At 43.4% G+C, this 20,027-nt stretch overlaps 1 protein-coding gene across 1 annotated transcript in view; it reads left to right on the top strand.

The window, feature by feature from the left end:
• Positions 1-20,027, top strand: part of VPS8 (VPS8 subunit of CORVET complex) — a gene marked incomplete at its 3' end in the record, with an annotated part of 88,055 nt that overhangs the window by 26,776 nt on the left and 41,252 nt on the right. Inside the window, exons 15-29 of the mRNA XM_082003665.1 lie at positions 299-373; positions 1,064-1,099; positions 3,334-3,424; positions 4,535-4,581; positions 5,465-5,554; positions 5,955-6,001; positions 6,515-6,737; positions 7,715-7,804; positions 9,211-9,262; positions 9,544-9,586; positions 10,339-10,411; positions 14,909-15,028; positions 15,622-15,693; positions 18,331-18,450; positions 19,638-19,694. Of these exons, the coding sequence (XP_081859791.1) occupies positions 299-373; positions 1,064-1,099; positions 3,334-3,424; positions 4,535-4,581; positions 5,465-5,554; positions 5,955-6,001; positions 6,515-6,737; positions 7,715-7,804; positions 9,211-9,262; positions 9,544-9,586; positions 10,339-10,411; positions 14,909-15,028; positions 15,622-15,693; positions 18,331-18,450; positions 19,638-19,694 (1,236 nt within the window). The remainder of the gene's footprint in view (positions 1-298; positions 374-1,063; positions 1,100-3,333; positions 3,425-4,534; positions 4,582-5,464; positions 5,555-5,954; positions 6,002-6,514; positions 6,738-7,714; positions 7,805-9,210; positions 9,263-9,543; positions 9,587-10,338; positions 10,412-14,908; positions 15,029-15,621; positions 15,694-18,330; positions 18,451-19,637; positions 19,695-20,027) is intronic.

The following is a 20,027-nucleotide window of genomic DNA, read 5'->3' as shown; positions in this document are numbered from 1 at the left end:
TTTTGCATCTGAGGGTTGACACAGAGTGCTGTTTGTGTGTCCTTAGGATTCCTTCGTGTTTTCTGGGCAGCCAGAACTCAGTAGCACTTTAAGCTGCATTCATAAGCAGCAAGTGTGACAGCAGAGCGTTTTTACTTGCTGCTACCCAGCAGTCTGTGGTGTTCTCTCCCAGTCCACATTTTGATTCCTGAATTACAAAGTGTCTCTAAAGTTTAAGTCTATATATGTTTCTTGGGAAACTATAAAAACAGTTTGACTTGCATCTCCTTTTTTTTTCCCCCCTCCCCCCCCCCCGTAGGCATTGGTTGGAGAGAAAGCTTGTTATCAGTCCATCAGCAGCTGTGGTGGTCAGATCTTTTACCTTGGAACTAAGGTAAATGTGGGGAGATTATAATAAAAATACAGGACATTCATGGTTGATGGTAGCTCACCTTCTGGAGAAAGGCAATTTTTTATTTTATGGAGATAGGAATCAAGCGTGGGTTCTTTGTGCATTTATGTCATGGGATTAAAGAAATGGGCAATAATTTGGTTTTAGCCAAAGTATGGGCTAAGTAAAGTATTGTCGTAGTTTCACAGTACCCTGCTTGATGCTGCCTTAGGGTAGACTTACCATTACTTTACTGACATCTGCTCTGTCCTAAGCTTCAACGTCTCTGTCCTAAATGTGCTAGTGAGTACACAGAAGAAAATAAGACAGCAGGGGAAACTAGATTCTGTTGCGCGGAATGATGAAAGGAATGTCCAGTTCGTTTTTCCTGTCCTGCTGTGCAGGCTGTCTGTGAAAAGGCAAAGAGAGGTGGTCTATAGGAGGTGGCATATGGAAGTAGGGTAAGAAGTGAGGGATGGTATCTTGGAGCAGATGGGTTGTAAGGCTGTATAAAGGATGTTTTCTGTTAAACATAAACATTCAATGTATTCCTGCCTTGCCAAGCTTGAGGGTTGCCTTACTTAGCTTCATCCGTTACAGCATGCTCTGGTGGGCCTGTGGGATACCACAGGCTGCATAAGCAACTGTAAGTAAATAAATAATCTCTTTTTTTTTTTTCTTCCCCTTTTTCAGTCTGTTCACGTCATGACATTGAGGAGCTGGCGAGAGGTAGGTTGAGAGGAAAACTGTACAGCTTAGTAGGTTCGAATTGCTGAAATACAGCTTGAGAGGAGGGAAGGAGGGAGGGAGCATTTATGAAGCATGTTCTGAGCACTGTGTTCAGGGTCTCTGATTGCTGTGCACAGCCAACACCATTGGTACACCGCTTTCCACAGCGGGACGCTATGGGGCTCCTGCTTGCATAAACTTGCAGGCTGAATGGAGACCTTGTTCTCCCAAGCAAGACATAATGCCTTGCCTTGTTTCAGCTTCTGTTAACAAGGCAGAGTTAGTGCGACGTATGACTTCGGAGGACTGTGTAAGTGTAAGCCTTCTATCTGCCAGATAAACATACAAGAGTGGAAGGAAATCTGGTTCACTCTATTTTGTCTCCAGCTACTGCAGGAACTACATCATAAAACCCATCAAAGACTACCTTGAAAGTTAATTGGATTTTAGTTCCTTGTTTCTGTTGGTATAAGATTTTTTGGAACATCATTTCTCTGACAGCTGAGACCCTATCAGGTTCCACACTAAAGTTCTTACTGATCTATTTATATCTGTTCCTGTGGTGTTCTTTTCATTTGAGTTAAACAGCAGTTTTTCCTTTCTGGATCATCACTTTGCAGTGTGTTTATTCAGTGTACGTGTGTTCTCTCTCAGACTTTGTTTTGCAAGGCTAAGCAAAGCTCTTTCATTGTCCTCTTTTAAGGTTACCTTCCCATTCCTTTCTTTTTTCATAGTCACTGTTCTCTGCACCTCCTTTGTGCTTGATTTCTTGAATATAGGTAAACACTTCGGCATATATCACTCTGGGTAGGGTCTTACAAGTGCCGTGCGCAATGTCACCTGTTCTTCACTGTTTTTGCTAGATGTGTCATTTCTCATACATCCTTGTGTCTCATTTTGCTGTTCCTTTGTCTTGTGTCAGTGGCTTCTGGCACTCTAGAGATTCACCAGTACCTCATAGCCAAACTGATTTCTGCTGTAAGTTGCTTGTACTGTGGGATTGCATCATAATTCTATTACCCAACTTTAGGTGTCATCCTATTGTTTCTGTCTTTCCGGTCTGCTGTCTCACATTACGTGTTGACAGTCGGGCATCAGCAAACTTTGTTAGTAAATTCTGCTTGAGCCAGGTTAGTCGACCAAATCATTATGTAGAAGTGGGCTTCAAGGCTGATTCTCAAGGAACTTCGGTAGTCATTTCTTTACAGTCTCACATTTCTCTCTTAAGCAGTGACCTTCACCATTCTTCCTCTTCTCTGCTTTATGGCTCTTGTACTCATTCACAATTAGAAGCTCCTGCATGTGACACCTTTAATAAGATATGAATGGTTCAGCTCTATTCAATTTTGATAGAGTTGCTGCTTTAGGTTGCCAAGATCACTTTCCTCTGCTAGTTTTTCCTCCAGCCACTCACTACCAACTTTGGTTTAGTAAACTGTTAATGAAAAGTCTCGCTTTGACCCGTGATTTCTTGTACTGGTTTTCCTAGAATCCAGCAGTCAGTCACAACTTACATGCTCTGAGCCATTCTCCTTTTAAATTACTGTATGGTTTCTGTTGTGCTGGAGGCCTCGATTGTAGGCCATCAAGAATTGTAATGGAGTATGTGAGGTATTAGGGTGTGAAGCTGAGAGGTAGTTCATGCCACACTGCAGAATGCTGGTCTGAGGCTCTGAATCTCTCTTCTCTGAAACAGTACTTTAACATTTTGACCTAGCATACCAAGATGAGTGGTGCTTGACCTTGTGTGTTCATGATTCCTTCAGTAGAAAATACTTGTGGCCTACTTCAATCCTTGTTGACTGTGAGCTCAGAAGTCCTTTTATTTTAAAGGTAGGATGAGTACACCTGTATGCTGAAAACATGGCAGAGGTTTTTTAGTTGTGCTCTTAAGTGATGAGGCAACTATAGGGAATGGAAAATTTTGATTGCGATTGCAGACACTCGCTGATGTTGTGGGTCTCCGTCAAGCGTCTGACCTAAAATGTAGCCCACAGGGACTTGATGTACTGGGGCCTGACATTTCTTAGTCGTCTTTAACTGTCCTGCCAAAATGTACATATGAGAGAATCTTCTTGAGATACTGTCCTTTACTGAAACGTGTTGAGAGCTTCTCAGGTTTCCTCTCCCCTTGCTGTCAGGAATCATGACCCACTGCTGGGAAATGCTGATCGTAAATGTGAGGGGATCATCTTTTCTGTAATACTAAGGTCCAATATCACTTGTTATTTTAGAGAGTTGACCACCTTCTGAAACAAGAGCGTCTCACTGATGCCCTGGCTCTAGCTTGGTCTTTTTATGAAGGTAAAGCAAAGGCTGTAGTAGGTAAGTTTGGCTAGTGTGTTTTTGTGTTGTTTTTTGAGTTTTTTTCAATTGAAATCCCTAGGTAAGGTTTTAAACCTGTGCATGTACTGAAATCACTGTTTCAGGGGACCAAAAAAAAAGGAAGAGCATTGAATTGAATAGGAGAAGGTAGGCTGTGCTGCTTTGGGTTTGGCAGAAATTGTACTTTTGATATGGATTGATTGGCTATTTCAGAGTCATACTCCCTTTACCAGCCAGCTGTTTTCAAATGAAAATCAGACTTGGTCTGTGTTGTGACTCCTGTCTGTTGTCACTTTGCCATGAAGGAGGTGGATCCAGGTGTTGAATAAGTAGCCTGCTAAAATATTCCTGAAGGTCATGCATGACCTGTAGGTAATCTTCAGCGTGGTGTCCTGTCAGCTCTGCCAAGCAGGCACTTTCATTCAGGTCTCCTCTGACTATACAACTGACTGAAAGAACTGCTGGGTTTTGGCACCGTGTTCCCTGTAAAGGAGGATGCTTTGTGAGCACTTAGCTTGTTATGACAAGCATGTTAATTATGCCAGAAACTGCCACTTGAAGGGTCTCATTTGGACTGGACACAGTGAATTTTCAGCAACTAACTTCTGATGGTTTTGATGGATGAGACTCAAGTTCTTAGGATAAGATTGTCCTGCTGTGAAATTGCTAGTGTATGAACATGTGTCTTGTTTTAATGCATGGTTATTGAACAGATTGATTTTTAGTATTCAAAAGAATTACTGTCTCAGTTGGCATTTAAGAATTGTTTGCTCTTATAGTGCACTTAATTCAGCTTCTTGTGTATCAGGGCATCCTCCAGCAATTAGCCTCATGTACAGTCTTTGATGGCTCTCCGTTAATTGTTCTGTCAATGATAAAGTAGTACGTAAATCTGTTCTTGCCATACCTGGGTTGGAACGGTCTTTACATCGGGAGAGCGAGCTCTTCAGAAGAAGAGTGGGCTAAAAGTAATCACTAAATTGTGTATTTAGATATCCTGACCTCTGCATCTCAAGGGTAGTGGTGTTAGCATCTGAACTGGGGGATTTATATATCCACTGGTAGCTTAGAATGAGAAAAGCTTCTTTTCCCCCCTCTCATTCTTTCTAGGCTTGTCTGGGGACACAAGCAAGCGGAAAGCAGTCATTGCAGACAGAGTGAGTCACTGATGTCTTCCTAACTGGATTTTCCAGTTGCTGATGTGATGCTAATGGTGGTCCCGGAAGGAATGGCATCTGTCCTCCAGAAATGAATCCAATTAACTCTAGAATGTGTACATGTGCCTCTGTTGCTAAGACTGTGAACAGGATTTTAGAACAGACTTGGAAATACCTTTTGGGTAAAGATGGGGATAAAATCTGCAGCATTAGCAAAGCAAAATGTGACATCCAGGCCTTGAGATCTCCAGTTTCCTCACACTGGAGAGAAACCTTTGTTGGTGGTAACTCCAGAGCTTCCTGACCTCTGATTGGCAAGTGTCCATCAGTATCTAACTTGCTGACTCTCAGAACGGAAACTTTGGTCCGTGTATACATGGATGTGGAATAAACTCTTCAATTGATCCTGTTCAGTTGTTGCAGGAACCTGTTTCTGGGAAGGGTGTGTTTAAAATACATAATTATTGCAATAATTATTTAGCTGTACTTTGTTTTTCATGCATGTTTTACTTGCAGGTGAGTAAGTTTTGCTATTTAAGATACTGTAACTTAAGGTTTGGGTAACAGCATGGCCCAGATGATCCTTGTGCTTCAGGATGTGCTCATCTGCCTGAAAATTTGCTGGCAGACTGGCTGCCCAGTTTCTCAGTCAGTTGAAGTTAGCGTAGGCCTTCGGTATCCCACTGGGCCGCTTCTGTGCCATGTCATGGCATTGCCTCCTGGCAGCCTCTTCCCTCTTCTTCCTGCCCACAGTAGTTCATACCCAAAATGGGACAGCGGAGTTTACAGTGCTGCCAACCCCCAAGTCAGCCTACTAAATGTGCTACAAAGTAGGGCCTCTAGTGTAGGATGTGAGCAAATTTTCTTGTTTATTGTAATTCAGATGGTTGAAATCCTTCTCCATTATGCTGATCGGACTTTGAAGAAATGTCCTGACCAAGGAAAAATCCAAGTTATGGAGCAGCATTTTCAGGTACGGTGCTCCAGAGGAGTCTCTTGTGTAGATCTTTTGAATTTTTTAATTAGACTTTGCTGCAAAAATTACTTGCCTAGTTTTTGAAATATTTGAAAAATATTGCTGTGGTTCACCTGAACTCTCACCTCAGCGTTCACTAATGAAGTCAGGTCTTAGTTATGACTAGGTGGCGGAGCAGAACCTGTATACCCTCTGTCCTCTGCAGAAGTGTGACTAGAGTTTTTCTTCATATGAACCAGCGTACGGGGAAAACCTGTAACTGTGCCAGCTACCAGCTGCCTCAGATATCTCATGGATTCTGCTCTGTATTGGCCAGGCTTTGTTTTGTGCTCTGCAGGATGTGCTACTTGGCAGGGTTTTTGCCAGTCCCTAAAGCTTTTGCATGTTTCTTCCGCAGGACGTGGTGCCTGTCATAGTTGATTACTGTCTCTTACTCCAGCGCACGTAAGTCTGAGTTTGGAAGCCTGTCTCCTAAGGCAGACCACCAACTGATGTAGTCCTGAGTGCTGTCTCCTATAACATCACATGGTTTAGAGGAATTGTATCGCATCATTTTCATATCATATATCACAACACAGTTTAGAGGAATGCTTAAAAACTGATACTGAAGTCAGGGAACTCAGTACTCAAAGAAAAGCGTGTCTTAAATTTTCACTGATGTGTTGAAGAAAAGTTTGTTTCGAATTATTTCTCCCACACCATCCCCTTAAGGAAGAAGCCGCCTTGACAGATTTTCCTGTCATCATCATTTCTCCTCTAACATCAGTCTTTTTGCTGCAACATCCAAAGCCAGTTTATTCTGTGTAGCTGCTCCAGTATAGGAGCTAAACAGGCTCTTCAGCTGCTGAGTTTGAGAAATGCAGAGAAAATGGAGTTTAATTTGGAGCCCTCAGAAAGTAGATAAGTAAGGAGATCTTAATAAGATTATTTGATAACTAAACACTTCTTTCCTCCTAGGGATCTATTATTTAACCAGATATATGATAAGATGAGTGAGAATTCTGTAGCCAAAGGCATCTTTCTGGAGTGCTTAGAGCCATATATCTTAAATGATAAGCTGATGGGAATCACAGCTCAAGTGATGAAAGACTTGCTGCTTCACTTCCAAGACAAGAACCGACTGGAAAATTTGGAAGCCTGCATTGTGCATATGGATATCACCAGCTTAGACATACAGCAGGTGAGCTGTGGTACTGCATACTGTGTCGAGTTCCTCTGAATAAATGACAACATCCCCTAGTCACTGATGCAAACTTCTTGTGCTTTTAAGCACAGCATAGCATGTGGGAAACAAGGTGTCACCTTTCAGCAGACAAGACTTGCGTAGTCCAAACCATTCATGCCTTCTGTTCAGTAATTTGTAACAGAGCTTAGCTCTGTGTTCCTGGGATCAAATTCAATGAATGTGGGAATTGTTTAGCGTGATGGTGTCCATCCTGTGACATGCATGCTCCTATGAACATGGTTTGCTCCCCCAGTTTGTGTCTGGGATAAGTTAATGCATCAGCAGCTGAATGTGTTGGAAACTACTTGTCTATCGGGATTAGTCTGATACTCACCATCAGTCTCTCCTGTTTTGGGTACCTTACCTAAGACCAAAGGCTGCAGGGGCACTGAAAACTGAAGTTGCGTTTGTCAGTTTGGTGCCTGCCAGCCTGCTCTGCTCAAGGTGCTTGCTCTTGCATGGCAAAGGTAGTGGAGCGAGGAGGTGTTCCTGTTGGGTAGTCCTGTGTTCCCTGGCCAGTTTTTATTCCCACAGCATGGCTTTCCATTCTAAGGAGGAAACTGCTTGGGAGCTTGACTAAATGATTTACTAACCCAACCAAAAGGCAAACTAGTGCAATCAAGGGTTTTGAAGAACTGCTTTTTTAAAAAAATTTTTTTTTTATTCCTTAACATCGTGCATGTTATGAATGTTAGCATCTAGACAGTTAGATTCCATGTTTGCTGCCGGAGCAGTAAGCTGGATACTCCCTTTGGGGATTTGAGGTCCTCGCAGAGACTAGTTCTGCCAGTGGAAGTTCTCATTTTGCTTTAAATCATGCTCTCGGGTGATGTAAATGCAAGGACAGAGATTGTATTCGCGAGATTGGGGAATGCGAAAACTCTGAGCTAAGAGCAGCTGTGTATCTACATTGTGCTTTGTTTGCCTTGCAGGTTGTTCTTCTGTGCTGGGAAAACCATCTCTATGATGCCATGATCTATGTCTACAACAGTGGGATGAATGACTTCATTAGTCCCATGGAGGTAGGAAAGGTGCTCAGTGCAGTCAGTTGTTATTTGTGCGCTGAGCGCCCAATCTTCCTGAGAAATGGCATTTCAAACCCAGCGCATTATCTTCTCATTCAGTGTGTGCATATATTGCTCTTTTTTATTTCAAGGGAGAAATAGTGTATGATGTATGTAGTTTATTTGACTAGATGCGGTAGAGGAGAAAAGTAATTTGTTACTGTGGTGCTTTAGAACACAAATTTCCCTGCTGAGGTAGCAATGCTCTGCAAAGTTAGAGCAGGAAATTTAGTTGTATTAATAAAATAAATACAAAACAAAAGCTGCAGAAGAGAATAACATGCTGAGTTAAAGGAGATTGCATTGCAAAACTGTCTGCTAACAGCTTTGTTGCTGGTGGTGAGCCTGGCCTGTGTGGCATCATGTGCTGAGAAAGCATCAACTTTCTGCACAATGGGATTAATGGGGTGTAGGCGTGAGAAGTTCTATGAACACCTCATGCTTTTTTTTCCTTCATATTATTCTTCCTCTGCTGACACAAGAGTATATTAATATGTATTAAAGAGTAATTGAAACAAAGGGCGAACTTAGCTGTCTACAGAACTTGAGAAGAAAAAAAAAAAAACGAGCTAGCAACAGTCCTTGCATTGAGGCAGGCTTTGTTCTTAGCACTTGGGTGCGATCTATCAACAGTAAGCACAGGAGTCGGTGTCATGCTGTAGCTGAAGGCGCTGTTGATGCTGCTGCTGGTAATCCTGAAGATGTGCCTGATACACCAATTGCTCTCGGAGCCTATAGCTATAATGTCAAGATTACGGAAGCACTGCTGGCATTTTCTCAGTAGTGCTGAAATAGAGAGCTGGGTCCACTGGAGTGTGAAAATCTTTAAACTGCCCAATTTGTAGAGGTTATAATCTCATTTGCTTTTTCTCAGGAAGGAGAAAAATCTTTTAGCTGTTCATGATTTGACAAAGGACTTCTGGAAACCTATCACTAGCTGTATGAGTACAAGTAACTTTTTCTGCTGTCTACTTATGCAAACTACAGGCTCTCTGAGCCTGCTAGGTAGGCTGAAGGTTTGCATAATCTCTGGTGGCGGAAGGCTCAGGAACAGGAAATGGGGCTGGTCAGTTATGCTTTGCCTGTTACTTCTGGGACTATTGAACATTGCTTTTTTAGTGTGGCCCATGCTTAGGGTTAGATCTGATTGAATTAAGGCTGGTTTTCCCTATGTCATAACATCAGCTGGGAAGAACATCATTTGCCACGTCTTGGTTTCCTCTGTGCCTTTTAACTGTAAGCCATGGTGAGAAAGCAGAGTTTCTGTGGGGCAGATGATCCAGTGATCTCTGCTTTAAAACCACGCAGATTCTTTGCTTTGAGCTTTTCCAGCTGCTTGAGCACTGCTTGCTTTCTTGTTACAGAAGCTGTTCAAAGTCATTGCTCCTCCACTGAATGCTGGGAAGTCTCTCACAGGTACAGAATTCCTTCCCTTTAAGGGTTTCTGGTTTTGATATTTGATGTTTCGAACACCTCTGATCACTTCCAACAGGGGAATGCAGAAAGGGAAATACATACCCGATGTAAGGGTCTTGGAGAACAGAAAAGTGCTTGAGTACCATGTGTTGTGTGTAAAGCTGCTCTACTTACTGTGTATGCACGTCAGATGAGATGTTCTGCTAGCAGGTAGAAAAAAGACTTGCATCTCTGTATGTTGCCTAGTGAATAAAAGGTGACAAGTAATTTTTGTTTTGTAGATGAGCAGGTGGTAATGGGCAACAAGCTGCTTGTATATATAAGGTAAGGTCCTTTAGAAAGTGTGTGGTGTTGCCTAGGGATGGCACCAGATGTTTAACTCGCTGTAGTTGCATATGATGGCGTAAAATAGCAATGGCTGCTCTGTACAGCTGACTCGGTTACAATGGCTTCTTGTACACATCATGTGAGTGGATAGGTAGGATAAAGTTGGAGACTCAGAGCTCAAGTTACTGCTGATATGCCAAGACCATGTCTTTATCCTTAGAATTTGGTTAGAGTTCGTTCTTTGTCCTGTGTGTGATACAGCGCTCCTTGAACAAGGGGCTCCATAGCCTGAAAAGCTGTATTTTAGCCCTTTCTGTCACGCTTTTTGGGATAGCTGTGCTCAGTTGCTGCTTGCCTGTCATTTGCAGGAGGTCATTCTGAGATTGCACAGTAGTGATTAATTAGCAAATTCCTTTTTTTGGAATCTCTTCAAGATGATGAACGTTAGATTCTGCATTACTCCTGCTTCTTAAAATGCAAGAGTGAAATTTTTGTGAGAAATACTGAATTTCCACTGTTACTTTTCTGCTGTGGAATGGCATACCTTGGAGGCAAATTCATGCAGGGCACTGGCTTATTGTGTATTAACAGTGGTGCTGTCTGCAGTGCTTGCTTTCATGATTTACAAAATAAATGCATTTGTCTTGTTTTAAGAGCATCCTGAAAACTAACTAAAAAATAAACTGTTTTCCTCAATGTATTTAATGTCAGGAGGTATTAAAAAATGCCTTTTGCCTCCTTTTCTATAGCTGCTGCTTGGCAGGCCGTGCATATCCGTTGGGAGATATTCCTGAAGATCTCGTACCTTTGGTTAAAAACCAGGTGAGAAACCTTTTTGGAAGGAAACTTTCCCATATGAGGTTTTTAGGTCTTATTTCATGGGTTTCTGTTAGAAAACTATCATCACTCTGATAGCTGTATCCTTGTGATACGATACATACATTTTTAAAGAATGAAATCAAACAGTTCCTGCAATCTGAACATTTAAACTTACTATTTTTCTCTCAACTGTAAATTGAGGTGTGGGAACATAGAGTAGTTAGTGGCACTAATTCTGATTCCCCCCCCTTATTCTTTACCACAAAGTTACCAGCAATTTGTAGCTGTCTATTCTTTCTGAGCTTGTCTATGACGTGTCAAATGTGGGAGGATCTTCCCTGTTTTCAAATGAATGTTACGTGGGATTGACAGGAGTAGAAACTGAGGCAATATCAAAGAACACTAACTAAATATTCCTTCCTCTGGCTGTTGCTAAAACTTCAGTTTGTGTTGGAGTTTTCCTGCCTCAGATATTACACCTCTTGGCCTCTTTCCACAGGAAAGTGTAAAGTTCAGCACAGTCGTTTTCCACGATGAAGGTCACATTAGATGTGTTTGTCAGCCCTTTCCCTAGCATCCTGTCACCATATCTTCACCTCTGAGGCTTATCCAGTCTCAGATACTCAGGACTACGTGTAATACCCATGTGCAGGCTGAATATATATGCTCTGCCACTTAAATTCTTATCACTCTTTCTGCCATATCCACAGATACGTAGTAAATGAGTGGATGAGGTGGAATGTGCCGTGACTGCTGAGGTAGGTAGTACTAGGCAGTGTTCAGTAGGTAGAAATGTCTCTACTAAGTAACTCCTGGCTGCAGGTTTCTCTGAGGCTTTTGATTTTATGGTCATAATTATATTGGTGTGTGTTCACGCCCGTCTCTGCTCATGAAGATGTCATATTTGCTGAAGATCAATTTCCAGCCTTGTGATGACTACAGGTATTAGCTGAGGTCAAGAGCACATTGTAATCAAGTGCTCTAGACCGCATCCTTGTACCCCTGGCTTGCGGCGTCAGCCAGCTGCCTGTTTCGGTGGTGGCTGCTCCTCTGCCATTTCAACACAGGCATATGTGGGCAACTGCTTGCCACAGCTACTTAATAGGTTCAGGGTGCTGCAACACATCTCTCCTTAGGCTTATCTCGGGAGCCCCTCCTGAGAGCTTCCTTTGGCAGGAAGGAGGTTCTGGGCGTCACAGAACTGGGAAAAGCTTTATCATCAGATGTCTTTTGGTACTCGGAGAGAAAGAAGGATGCAGTCAGTTTTGAACTTAAGCTCCTGTATCCTAGCATTTGATTCCACATGATGCGATTCCAGCTTTTTGCAGGGGGAATTTTGTGTTGGCCTACAGCTCTTTCCTGTTGTCACTAATGTCTTTGATGCCTGAGGTTTGGAGCCGAGCTGAGTCTGTGATGGCTGTAAAGTCTGTGATTCAGGCTGTTTGACAGCTCCCACCCTTATGTCCTCTTGCCTGCAGCACTGAAGGGAAGAGGCTTTCCCAAAAGGCTATTCCACAGTGATGGTGTTTGGAAAGACAATTTCCATTTTCTGATAGTCAGCGCCACTTTGAGACAACGTAAAAGGTATGCCACTTTCTTCCTTCTCTTGAGAAAAGGCATAAAGCAACCCATGGCTTGATATTGTCCGGTTTTGTGGTGACTATTAGGATCGCCTGCTTTCTCAGTCTATTCCAGCTCTGGCTAGGAGGCAGTAGGCTTGTACCATGTTCCTCTTCACCCAACCATCTTGGCCATCCTTAGTTTTGGAGAGTTGGCCCTGAGCATGCCTAGCCATTCTGCTTGTAAGGTGGGATCTTAACTGCTTCAGAAAAGTCTATACTTATGTTTATGTGCTCTGAAGCTTCTTGTTTTATGGCCCTGTGGGCTGAGCACAGGCTGACTACCTATCTCTTGTTCTTTTGTTGTTTTGCCTAGTTCCTCTAGGAAGAACTGTGACTCAACATCCAAATCATCTTCCCAGCGCACTTTAGGAACAGCAGCTGATGCCTTAAGGATTCTGTGTGCTGCTGTTAACCTGTGACAGTGCAGGTTTATCCTACTGTCCTCCTTTGGGACAAGGTTTGATTCTTGAGCTGCATCTCTTTATGTTGTTCTTTGCCACCCTGTTCAGTGGACCATCTTTGGCTGACTGGATTCATTACACTGTTCTGAGTCTGCGACAGTAGCTTTCACATTGGGAGAAACAGACTTTTCCATCTGGATTGTCCAAGAGGTTGGCAGGTTGTTTCAAGGCAACAAGTACTATTGCATATGCCTTATATATTTGTTCAGGACAGGTGTGAACATGTTCTTAATGGTTTTATCATAGGTAAAGAGTACCTAGCAAAATCACAGTGAACCTATGCCAAAAGTATGACTAGACATGCAGGTTACATGTCAAGAAAGTTGGCTTGGTCACTGCCAAGTAAATATCCTTTCCTTATTCATTATTTCCATCAGAGCCCTCCAGCTGACTATTTTGTTCTCTTTATGCTGAGTCTGAAGCTTGGCCTAAGGCAAAGCTTAACTCCTTTGAAGACATCTCTGACAATTTCTTAAAACAGAGGGTGCTCCTGATCGTCATTTTGCGTTCATAAAACTTTCCTCTGAGTTTCTAGCCAGTTTTACCACACACATTTTTTTGGGGTCTCTAAAGTTTCACTTCAGTTCCAGGGTTTCAATAGCAAGCGCTTTCTGTTTTGCACTTTCTCTTTGCAGTACAATGAAATAGATATTTTTTTGGTTGTGTGGGTTTGGTTTTTTTTGTTTGTTTTTTGATTTTTCTTCTAAGCCAGAGCTTGTAGCTACATGTATGTGGTAGCTCTGGGTTGCTGCAGACCCTTTCCTCACAGGATGTGCAAGCCAGTCTGCTCCTCTCTGCTGGATCAAGCAGTAGGCTATCGCCCTCTCCTACGGTCCTTATCAGCTTGTCCCCTGCAAACGCTAGAACTGGCACAGCAACAGACTGTGGCTCAAGGTCTGAGGAGCAGTGATAGCCCAGCCAGCAGCAATAGCTGTGGGGAGGAGCTGTCAAGCTTTCCTTTCTATGGCCTCGGAGAGTGTTCCTGAGAGCTTGGCTTAAGTAACATCTTTCTGTCTGGATACTTGAATCCACTCTAGGTACAGTCTGCTTTGTTTTGTTTTCACAGAATCATAGAATCAGTTAGGTTGGAAAAGACCTTTAAGATCATTAAGTCGAACCGTTAACCCAGCGCTGCCAAGTCCACCACTAAACCATGTCCCTAAGCACCACCTCTACATGTCTTTTAAATCTCTCCAGGGTTTGTGACTCAACCGCTTCCCTGGGCGGCCTGTTCCAGTGCTTGACAACCCTTTTGGTGAAGAAATTTTTCCTAATATCCAATCTAAACCTGCCCTGGTGGAACTTGAGGCTGTTTCCTCTTGTCCTATTGCTAGTTACTTGGAAGTAGATACTGACATCCTCCTCGCTACAACCTCCTTTCAGGTTGAGAGCGATAAGGTCTCCCTCAGCATCCTTTTCCTCCAGGATAAACAACCCCAGTTCCCTCAGCTGCTCCTCATAAGACTTGTACTCTAGACCCTTCACCAGCTTCATTGCCCTTCTCTGGACGTGTTACAGCACTCTTTCTTAAGAGTTCCTAGCTGGCAGGTGGGTATCAGGTTCAAGGAGGCCAACAGGGAAGGTTGTGGGTCTGAAAGTCAAGCTGCTGAGTCCTCTGGGCTTCGCTGCCACTGTGGTGACAGGTAAATTAACTCAGAGTAGGAGTAAATGAGAGAATGTGGCATTCCCCGAGGATGGCTGGGAGAGCATGTTGCCTGTCAGTTCTCCATGGGATCCCAGTGTGTATCGTAACACATACTCAGGAGTGCGAGCCAGTCTGCAGCAGTCTGCTGTCTTCCTGCTGCCAGCCAGATTTCTTGTGAGCTCCAGCTGGAGCTGCTGCTGCCCAGTTTGTTCCCTGGGAGGGTCTGAACACCCTCTGTCAGTAGTTCACTAAAGGCAGTTACCTTCATTTTGAAAGATGTGCTCAAATTTCAGGAAATAGAAAGTCAGTGGAGGAGCTACAGAGTTGAATAGCACCCAAGTCAGTCTCTGCAGTGCCAGGAGCTTTGTGCCTCAAAGCGAGGGGGCAGATTGACTGGCTCTTCCCAAGGGAACTGCTGACAAGGAGAAGAGCTGTGCCCTGGATAAGGAGGAGTTGCACAGCTTCTAAGGAGATCTGGCAGGAAGGGGAGGGAGTTATCTAATTTCACACGCTTTGGTCTGCAAGTATAAGCCTTAATTTTTGCTTGATCTTAAATGTTGATGGATTTTAAATTGGTTGGCGCATCTAAGAATGGGGAATTTTTTTCCTACTAACAAGCACCAGAGAACATCTTTCAAGTAAGGACACTGATGGATTCCTAAGGTGCTTTAAAGCTTAGTGCAAAACAGGTAACGATGCCGCTTTCCCATGTGCTGGTGCTATCAGTTATGTGAAATCCATAGGAAATCTGCTATGTTTGTCTGAATTGCAGGTCTTTGAATTTCTCATCCGGCTGCATTCGACTGAGGGGTCTGTGGATGAAGAGGTCTACCCTTACGTTCGTACCTTGCTACACTTCGACACTCGGGAATTCCTTAATGTCCTTGCTCTGGTAAGAGATTGCTGATCTCCAAGAGAAAAATGCAATGCCAGTTCTTCCATCATCTATGTCACGGTTGCGTGATCTGTAAGATTCCTATTAAAAAGTTCATGCTTTAGCTAAACCAGTAGTTACTGGCTTGATGCAGGAACAGTTTTGATATGTATTCTACAAGATATCAGAGGAGATTATAATAGTCCTTTCTGTCCTTAAATATAAATTGATGAAAATGACATTATACAGTGAAGACTCTGGTAACAGAGGCCACCTTTAAAGCACAGGTAAAACAAGAATAATGTACTTGTAAAGAGCTTTTTTTAGCACCTATATATTTCTCCTGCATAAAGAGTCATCTTCCTTTCTTGCCAAGTTTCTCGAATTTCCCCTATCTGTTTGTTACTTTTATCTGAACCTGGAAGAACCATTTTGGTAGTTATGAAAGAGCAAACTGTATCTTGGAACCTGCTGCTTAGGTGATATCCACAGAAAGGACTTAAAAGCATTGGCAAGTTTGTGATATGGCTGCTGCTTTGTGTTTGCTTATATTTCTGGGGTTGGCAGTGAAGAGCATTCTTCTCAGGGTATCAGTGTTTTGCCTCATGCAGACTTTTGAAGACTTTAAGAATGACAAGCAAGCTGTGGAATACCAACAGAGAATTGTGGACATACTTCTGAAAGTGAGTGTGCCTTCAAATTAACCTCTGGGTTTACATCTGACTGATGATATACAACACTCTGCAGAGTAAAACCTGTAATTTGGATGAGGTGTTTCCAGTCCTGCCCTGGATAACACCTCTGAGGTGGTGGTGGGCTGGAGCATGGAGTCACCTCAGCCAAGGCTGGGTATTTGGAAGTGACGCTTCATGCACATTAAATATGGTGACAGAGAGGTCTCCTTTCTTGTCCGTGATTTCACCTGGGTTGGACTTTGTTGTCAAATTTCTCCTCTCCCTGCTGTTATGTTTATTTTTATCTACTTCTCGTTGATTCCATTCCCTGATTCCTTCTGAGCAGGAAAAAATGGTCCCGGGAATCCTGTGCTTGGCAGAATGCCGATGCTTTTCTGCTAAAACCCTGCTCCCTGTGTCTGCAAATGCTGTGTTTGGGATGTACCAAACCCAGAATGACAGGCCTATCTTTAGTAAATGGGAGAGAAGAGGGAATGTCAGTTATCAGCCTGGCGCTCTAGAAATCACTTGTCATCTGCAGCCCATGTTCCTCAACAATGAACGTTCTCATTAAAAGCGATCGCTGCCAAACGCCATTTGCTTTCCCCTTCAAAGCTGTCAGCGTTAATAACAAGTAGCTCCACTTGGAAGCTGCTTATGTATAAACATATCATAAGTAGCGTTTCCCTGTCACTGCTGTCATTGATGGATGAGAGCGAGGGCACCAGTGAGTGAATTCAGTGGGAGCACTGGGGTGGGGGGGCTGAGATAATGCCACCGTGGGGGACCTTTTGGGAGCCCGGCTGAGTAGGACATTGCCGTGAGGATGTTAGTTAGCCCTGTGCTGGGTTAGACCGTGCTTTTTTGTGTCTTTAGCTGCCGTCAGCAGGAGGTGGCATGCTGCAGCTGTGTTCCGGAGCTACTGCGGGATGTGTTCCCGTGGCACGGCGGAGGCTCGATCGAGCTGTTTACAGCCCTACTCTGTGCTGCTGGCCACATAGCAAATGAGTTCTGTCCACTGCAAGAGAACTCTTGGAGGGGGAAAAAGGAGGGCAATTGTGAGAAGTGCTGCAGGACTAGATGCATCTGCAGGCAAATAATTAGGTGTTACAAGAACTCAGTCCCTTGGTCTGGAATCTGCTCTCCTTTTGAATAAAAAAAAAAAAAAAAATCTTGGAACTTTTTATTTAACTTTATCATTGGGAACACCGCCCCCCCTTAGGAAATAGCCTCATTTTTAAAACAGTTTGGCCAATGTAGACATTCTGCTAATGCTGATCTAAACTTTGCCAAATATATTGTCTTTTAGAAAGGCCACATGGTTGGCCTGCAGCCTCTGTAAAGTTGCTGTTTCAGAGGTACAGTATTTTCACTTTCACGGGGACTGACGAAGACCCAGTTTGTGAAAAACAGCCAAAATGAATAAAACACTGCTGTTTTAGCAAGCCGTATTTTAATGCTATAGCTAACACCATTCTGACTAGGCTTCTGTATGAAATAGCCTTTTTAAACAGAAGATGAAGATTAAAAAAGAATTATAGCATTAGCTGATGTTTCAGGCAGAGCTCTACTTGATTCCTTAACGTGTCTTACCTGTCTGGCTCCGCTTGTCTAAGATGACCATCAGCATCTCATGGGGATCTGGAAGTCTGCATCACTTTAAGAAATCAATTGTATCTCCCAAGCTTAGACTGAATGAGGTTATAAACTGTTGAGATGCTCCATGTCTAGGCTTTGCTAGAGCAATTCTCAGATGGTAGCTGACAGAGTTGTTTGGGCGATGGATTTCTTTCCAGCTAAACCCAGTGCTCTTAGAGGGCGACTCTCCATATGGGCATTTCCCTTTCCCTTAGTGTTTGGGATTTTTCTAGAAGCACGAGACACCAACTCAGGACACATCACTTTTTTTTTTTTTTTTTTTTAATATGCCAGACAGGTGACAAGCACTTCTCAGATTTCAAATCCCCTTTGTAGTGACTCTTAGATATTCCGTTTTTTCTGTAATTTCAAGTCAGCACAGCCATAAGTTTCTCAAAATACTCATAGACTAACAGCTAGTTTAATGTGAGAAACGAAACTTTTCCCTAAACCCACAGTCGTTTCTTAGTCATTTGATCAATTCTGCATACCACAATTGAGGTGGTGAGTGCCTGGGGCTTGAAGTCAAATGTATTTTTTTTTTTCTCCTATAATTATTAATTGTATCTTTTTTTCCTTATGTGACAACATGTCTCTGCTCAGAAGCTCTGGTACATGTCCAGTGATCAGCACAGACTACAGAGATGGAGATAAACACGACTTTGGAGCCCCTTCACACCTGAAAATCAGGGACATGCAAGAATACTTCCCTTGAGTATACGGCAGAGAGGTTGATCCTCTTCAGCTTTAGGACAGAGGTGATTAGCAAGGACACGTCCACTGTCTGTGTCTTCATGTGACACAGTTAAATGCCATGGAAGGTGGCTTATCTTTTGACCTTCAGGATGGACTAACATCTGGAGGTTGCGTAGATGTCTAGGATAGGAGGAGACGTGATGGCTGTACAGGGATTTCTTGTTGCAGTGTCCTGATTGCTTTCCCAAAGGCAGCTGCAGAATCAGTCACTTGTGTTTTTATTTTTCCCTTTTCTCTCTAATGCTTTCTCAGGTCATGGTAGAGAATTCTGACTTCACCCCGTCGCAGGTTGGCTGTCTCTTTACCTTCCTTGCCCGTCAGCTCGCCAAGCCCAACAACACGTTGTTTGTGAACAGGACACTTTTTGACCAGGCAAGTATTCCGTTGTGAGGGGTGGAAAAAATTCCAGGCAGGGTCCAGCACTGCAGAAAGCATGGCTAGTGCTGTAGACCAAAGCAATTCTGGAAGTACTGGTGCATTATAGAACAAGTGCCATCTTTCTGGGACTTTGTTGTGGTTTCAAAGCAGCAGAGCAGGAGAGACCACAGAAGCGCAGTAAGCTCCGCATTTCAGCTTGCCTGCTGGAATTGTGTGAGAAATAGGGTCCTGGGAGATGGAACAGCTGCTGTTCTTCTCCATGGAATGGCAGATTCCTGTGGTCAGTAGTGTGTCAGGAGAGGGAAAGCAAAGACCCATCAGGGCAGGAACCAAGCTGTTTCTTTTTAAACCCCAGCAAGCATTTTGGTGGCTCTGTTGACACTTGTTATGCATATGAAGATGCCAAGGTAAGGAGATAAGGGGTGCCAACTAAAATAACATTAGCGAGCTTACAGAGCACGTATATGTAGCTGGTAATTTCTAGTTCATGTGGCTGCTGTCCTTCTCTGCTGTTTGAAATAGGCTGATATGCACCAGTGCATGCCTGAAGCTTGCACGGGTTAAGTTTATACCCAGGCATAAGTCCCAGAAATTCCTGGGACTGAGGAGGAGGTTTCAATGGCTACAGCAGTTGTGCTTTGATGATAATATGGATATATGAACAGTAATAAAAAATGAGTTAGAAAAATGTATGTCCATCATAATTTGAGACCAAAGAACTCTGGAGGGTAAATGGATTTGGATTAAACACTTTAATTACAGATATATTAAATTTTACGAATTACATGGTTGTTTTTCTGGGAGTGATGGAGAGAAGTTGAAAGAGTCAGCATAGTGGTTCCACCTGTTTTGGTTTCCCCTGTTTGGCAGAGCTGTGGGGTCCACTGAGTTCTTCTATATTCCCTGGGTTCCCCAAAGTTTAGTTCTAGATCCTGGTGCGGAACCATGGGTTTCCCTCCCTGGAGTCTTTCAGCAGTTCTTGGTTACTCCGGTATTCTTAAGTGTCCTTAGTTATAGGACCAAGTAGAGAGTACCTCACAGATGAATAGGACGTTCAGATTGCAGCGTCGTGTGCTGATTTGCCGTTGCCATTGTTGGTGCTCACGATCTGCTTGTTAGGTTTATGCCAACAGCTGTGCTAACTAGGCCTAACTCATGCTGACTTCTACACCCTTGCACAGGTCCTTGAATTTCTGTGCAGCCCGGATGACGACTCCCGCCATTCGGAGAGGCAACAGGTAATAGTCTTCAAGGGAACGTTTCTTTAGGCACCAGGTATGACCAGACCGTAGGGCAGAGTTTGGCCGTTGGGCACGGGTGTTGGCTGAAGGCCGTACGCCAGAGCAGACACCTTGTGTAGGAATGGTGGCCAGCAGGGAAGGATTGGGCAGTGCTGTGCACAGCAGGAGTGAAGGAGGATCCTACCCCAGCATTGCTTGCAGGAGAGGTTTGACAGCAGTAAGAACAGAGGCAGGAAAAGTCCGGGATAAGTGCATGACCATCATAGTTAATGGATGATCAGTTAAGAAAATCTGTAAAATAAGCCCTGTGTTAATACAAAGTTTATTTAA

This window comes from Phaethon aethereus (genome assembly GCF_964289735.1).
Source record: "Phaethon aethereus genome assembly, chromosome: 9".
NCBI lineage: Eukaryota > Metazoa > Chordata > Aves > Phaethontiformes > Phaethontidae > Phaethon > Phaethon aethereus.
Note: the sequence above shows the minus strand (reverse complement) of the source record. Positions and strands in the feature narration are given on the sequence as shown.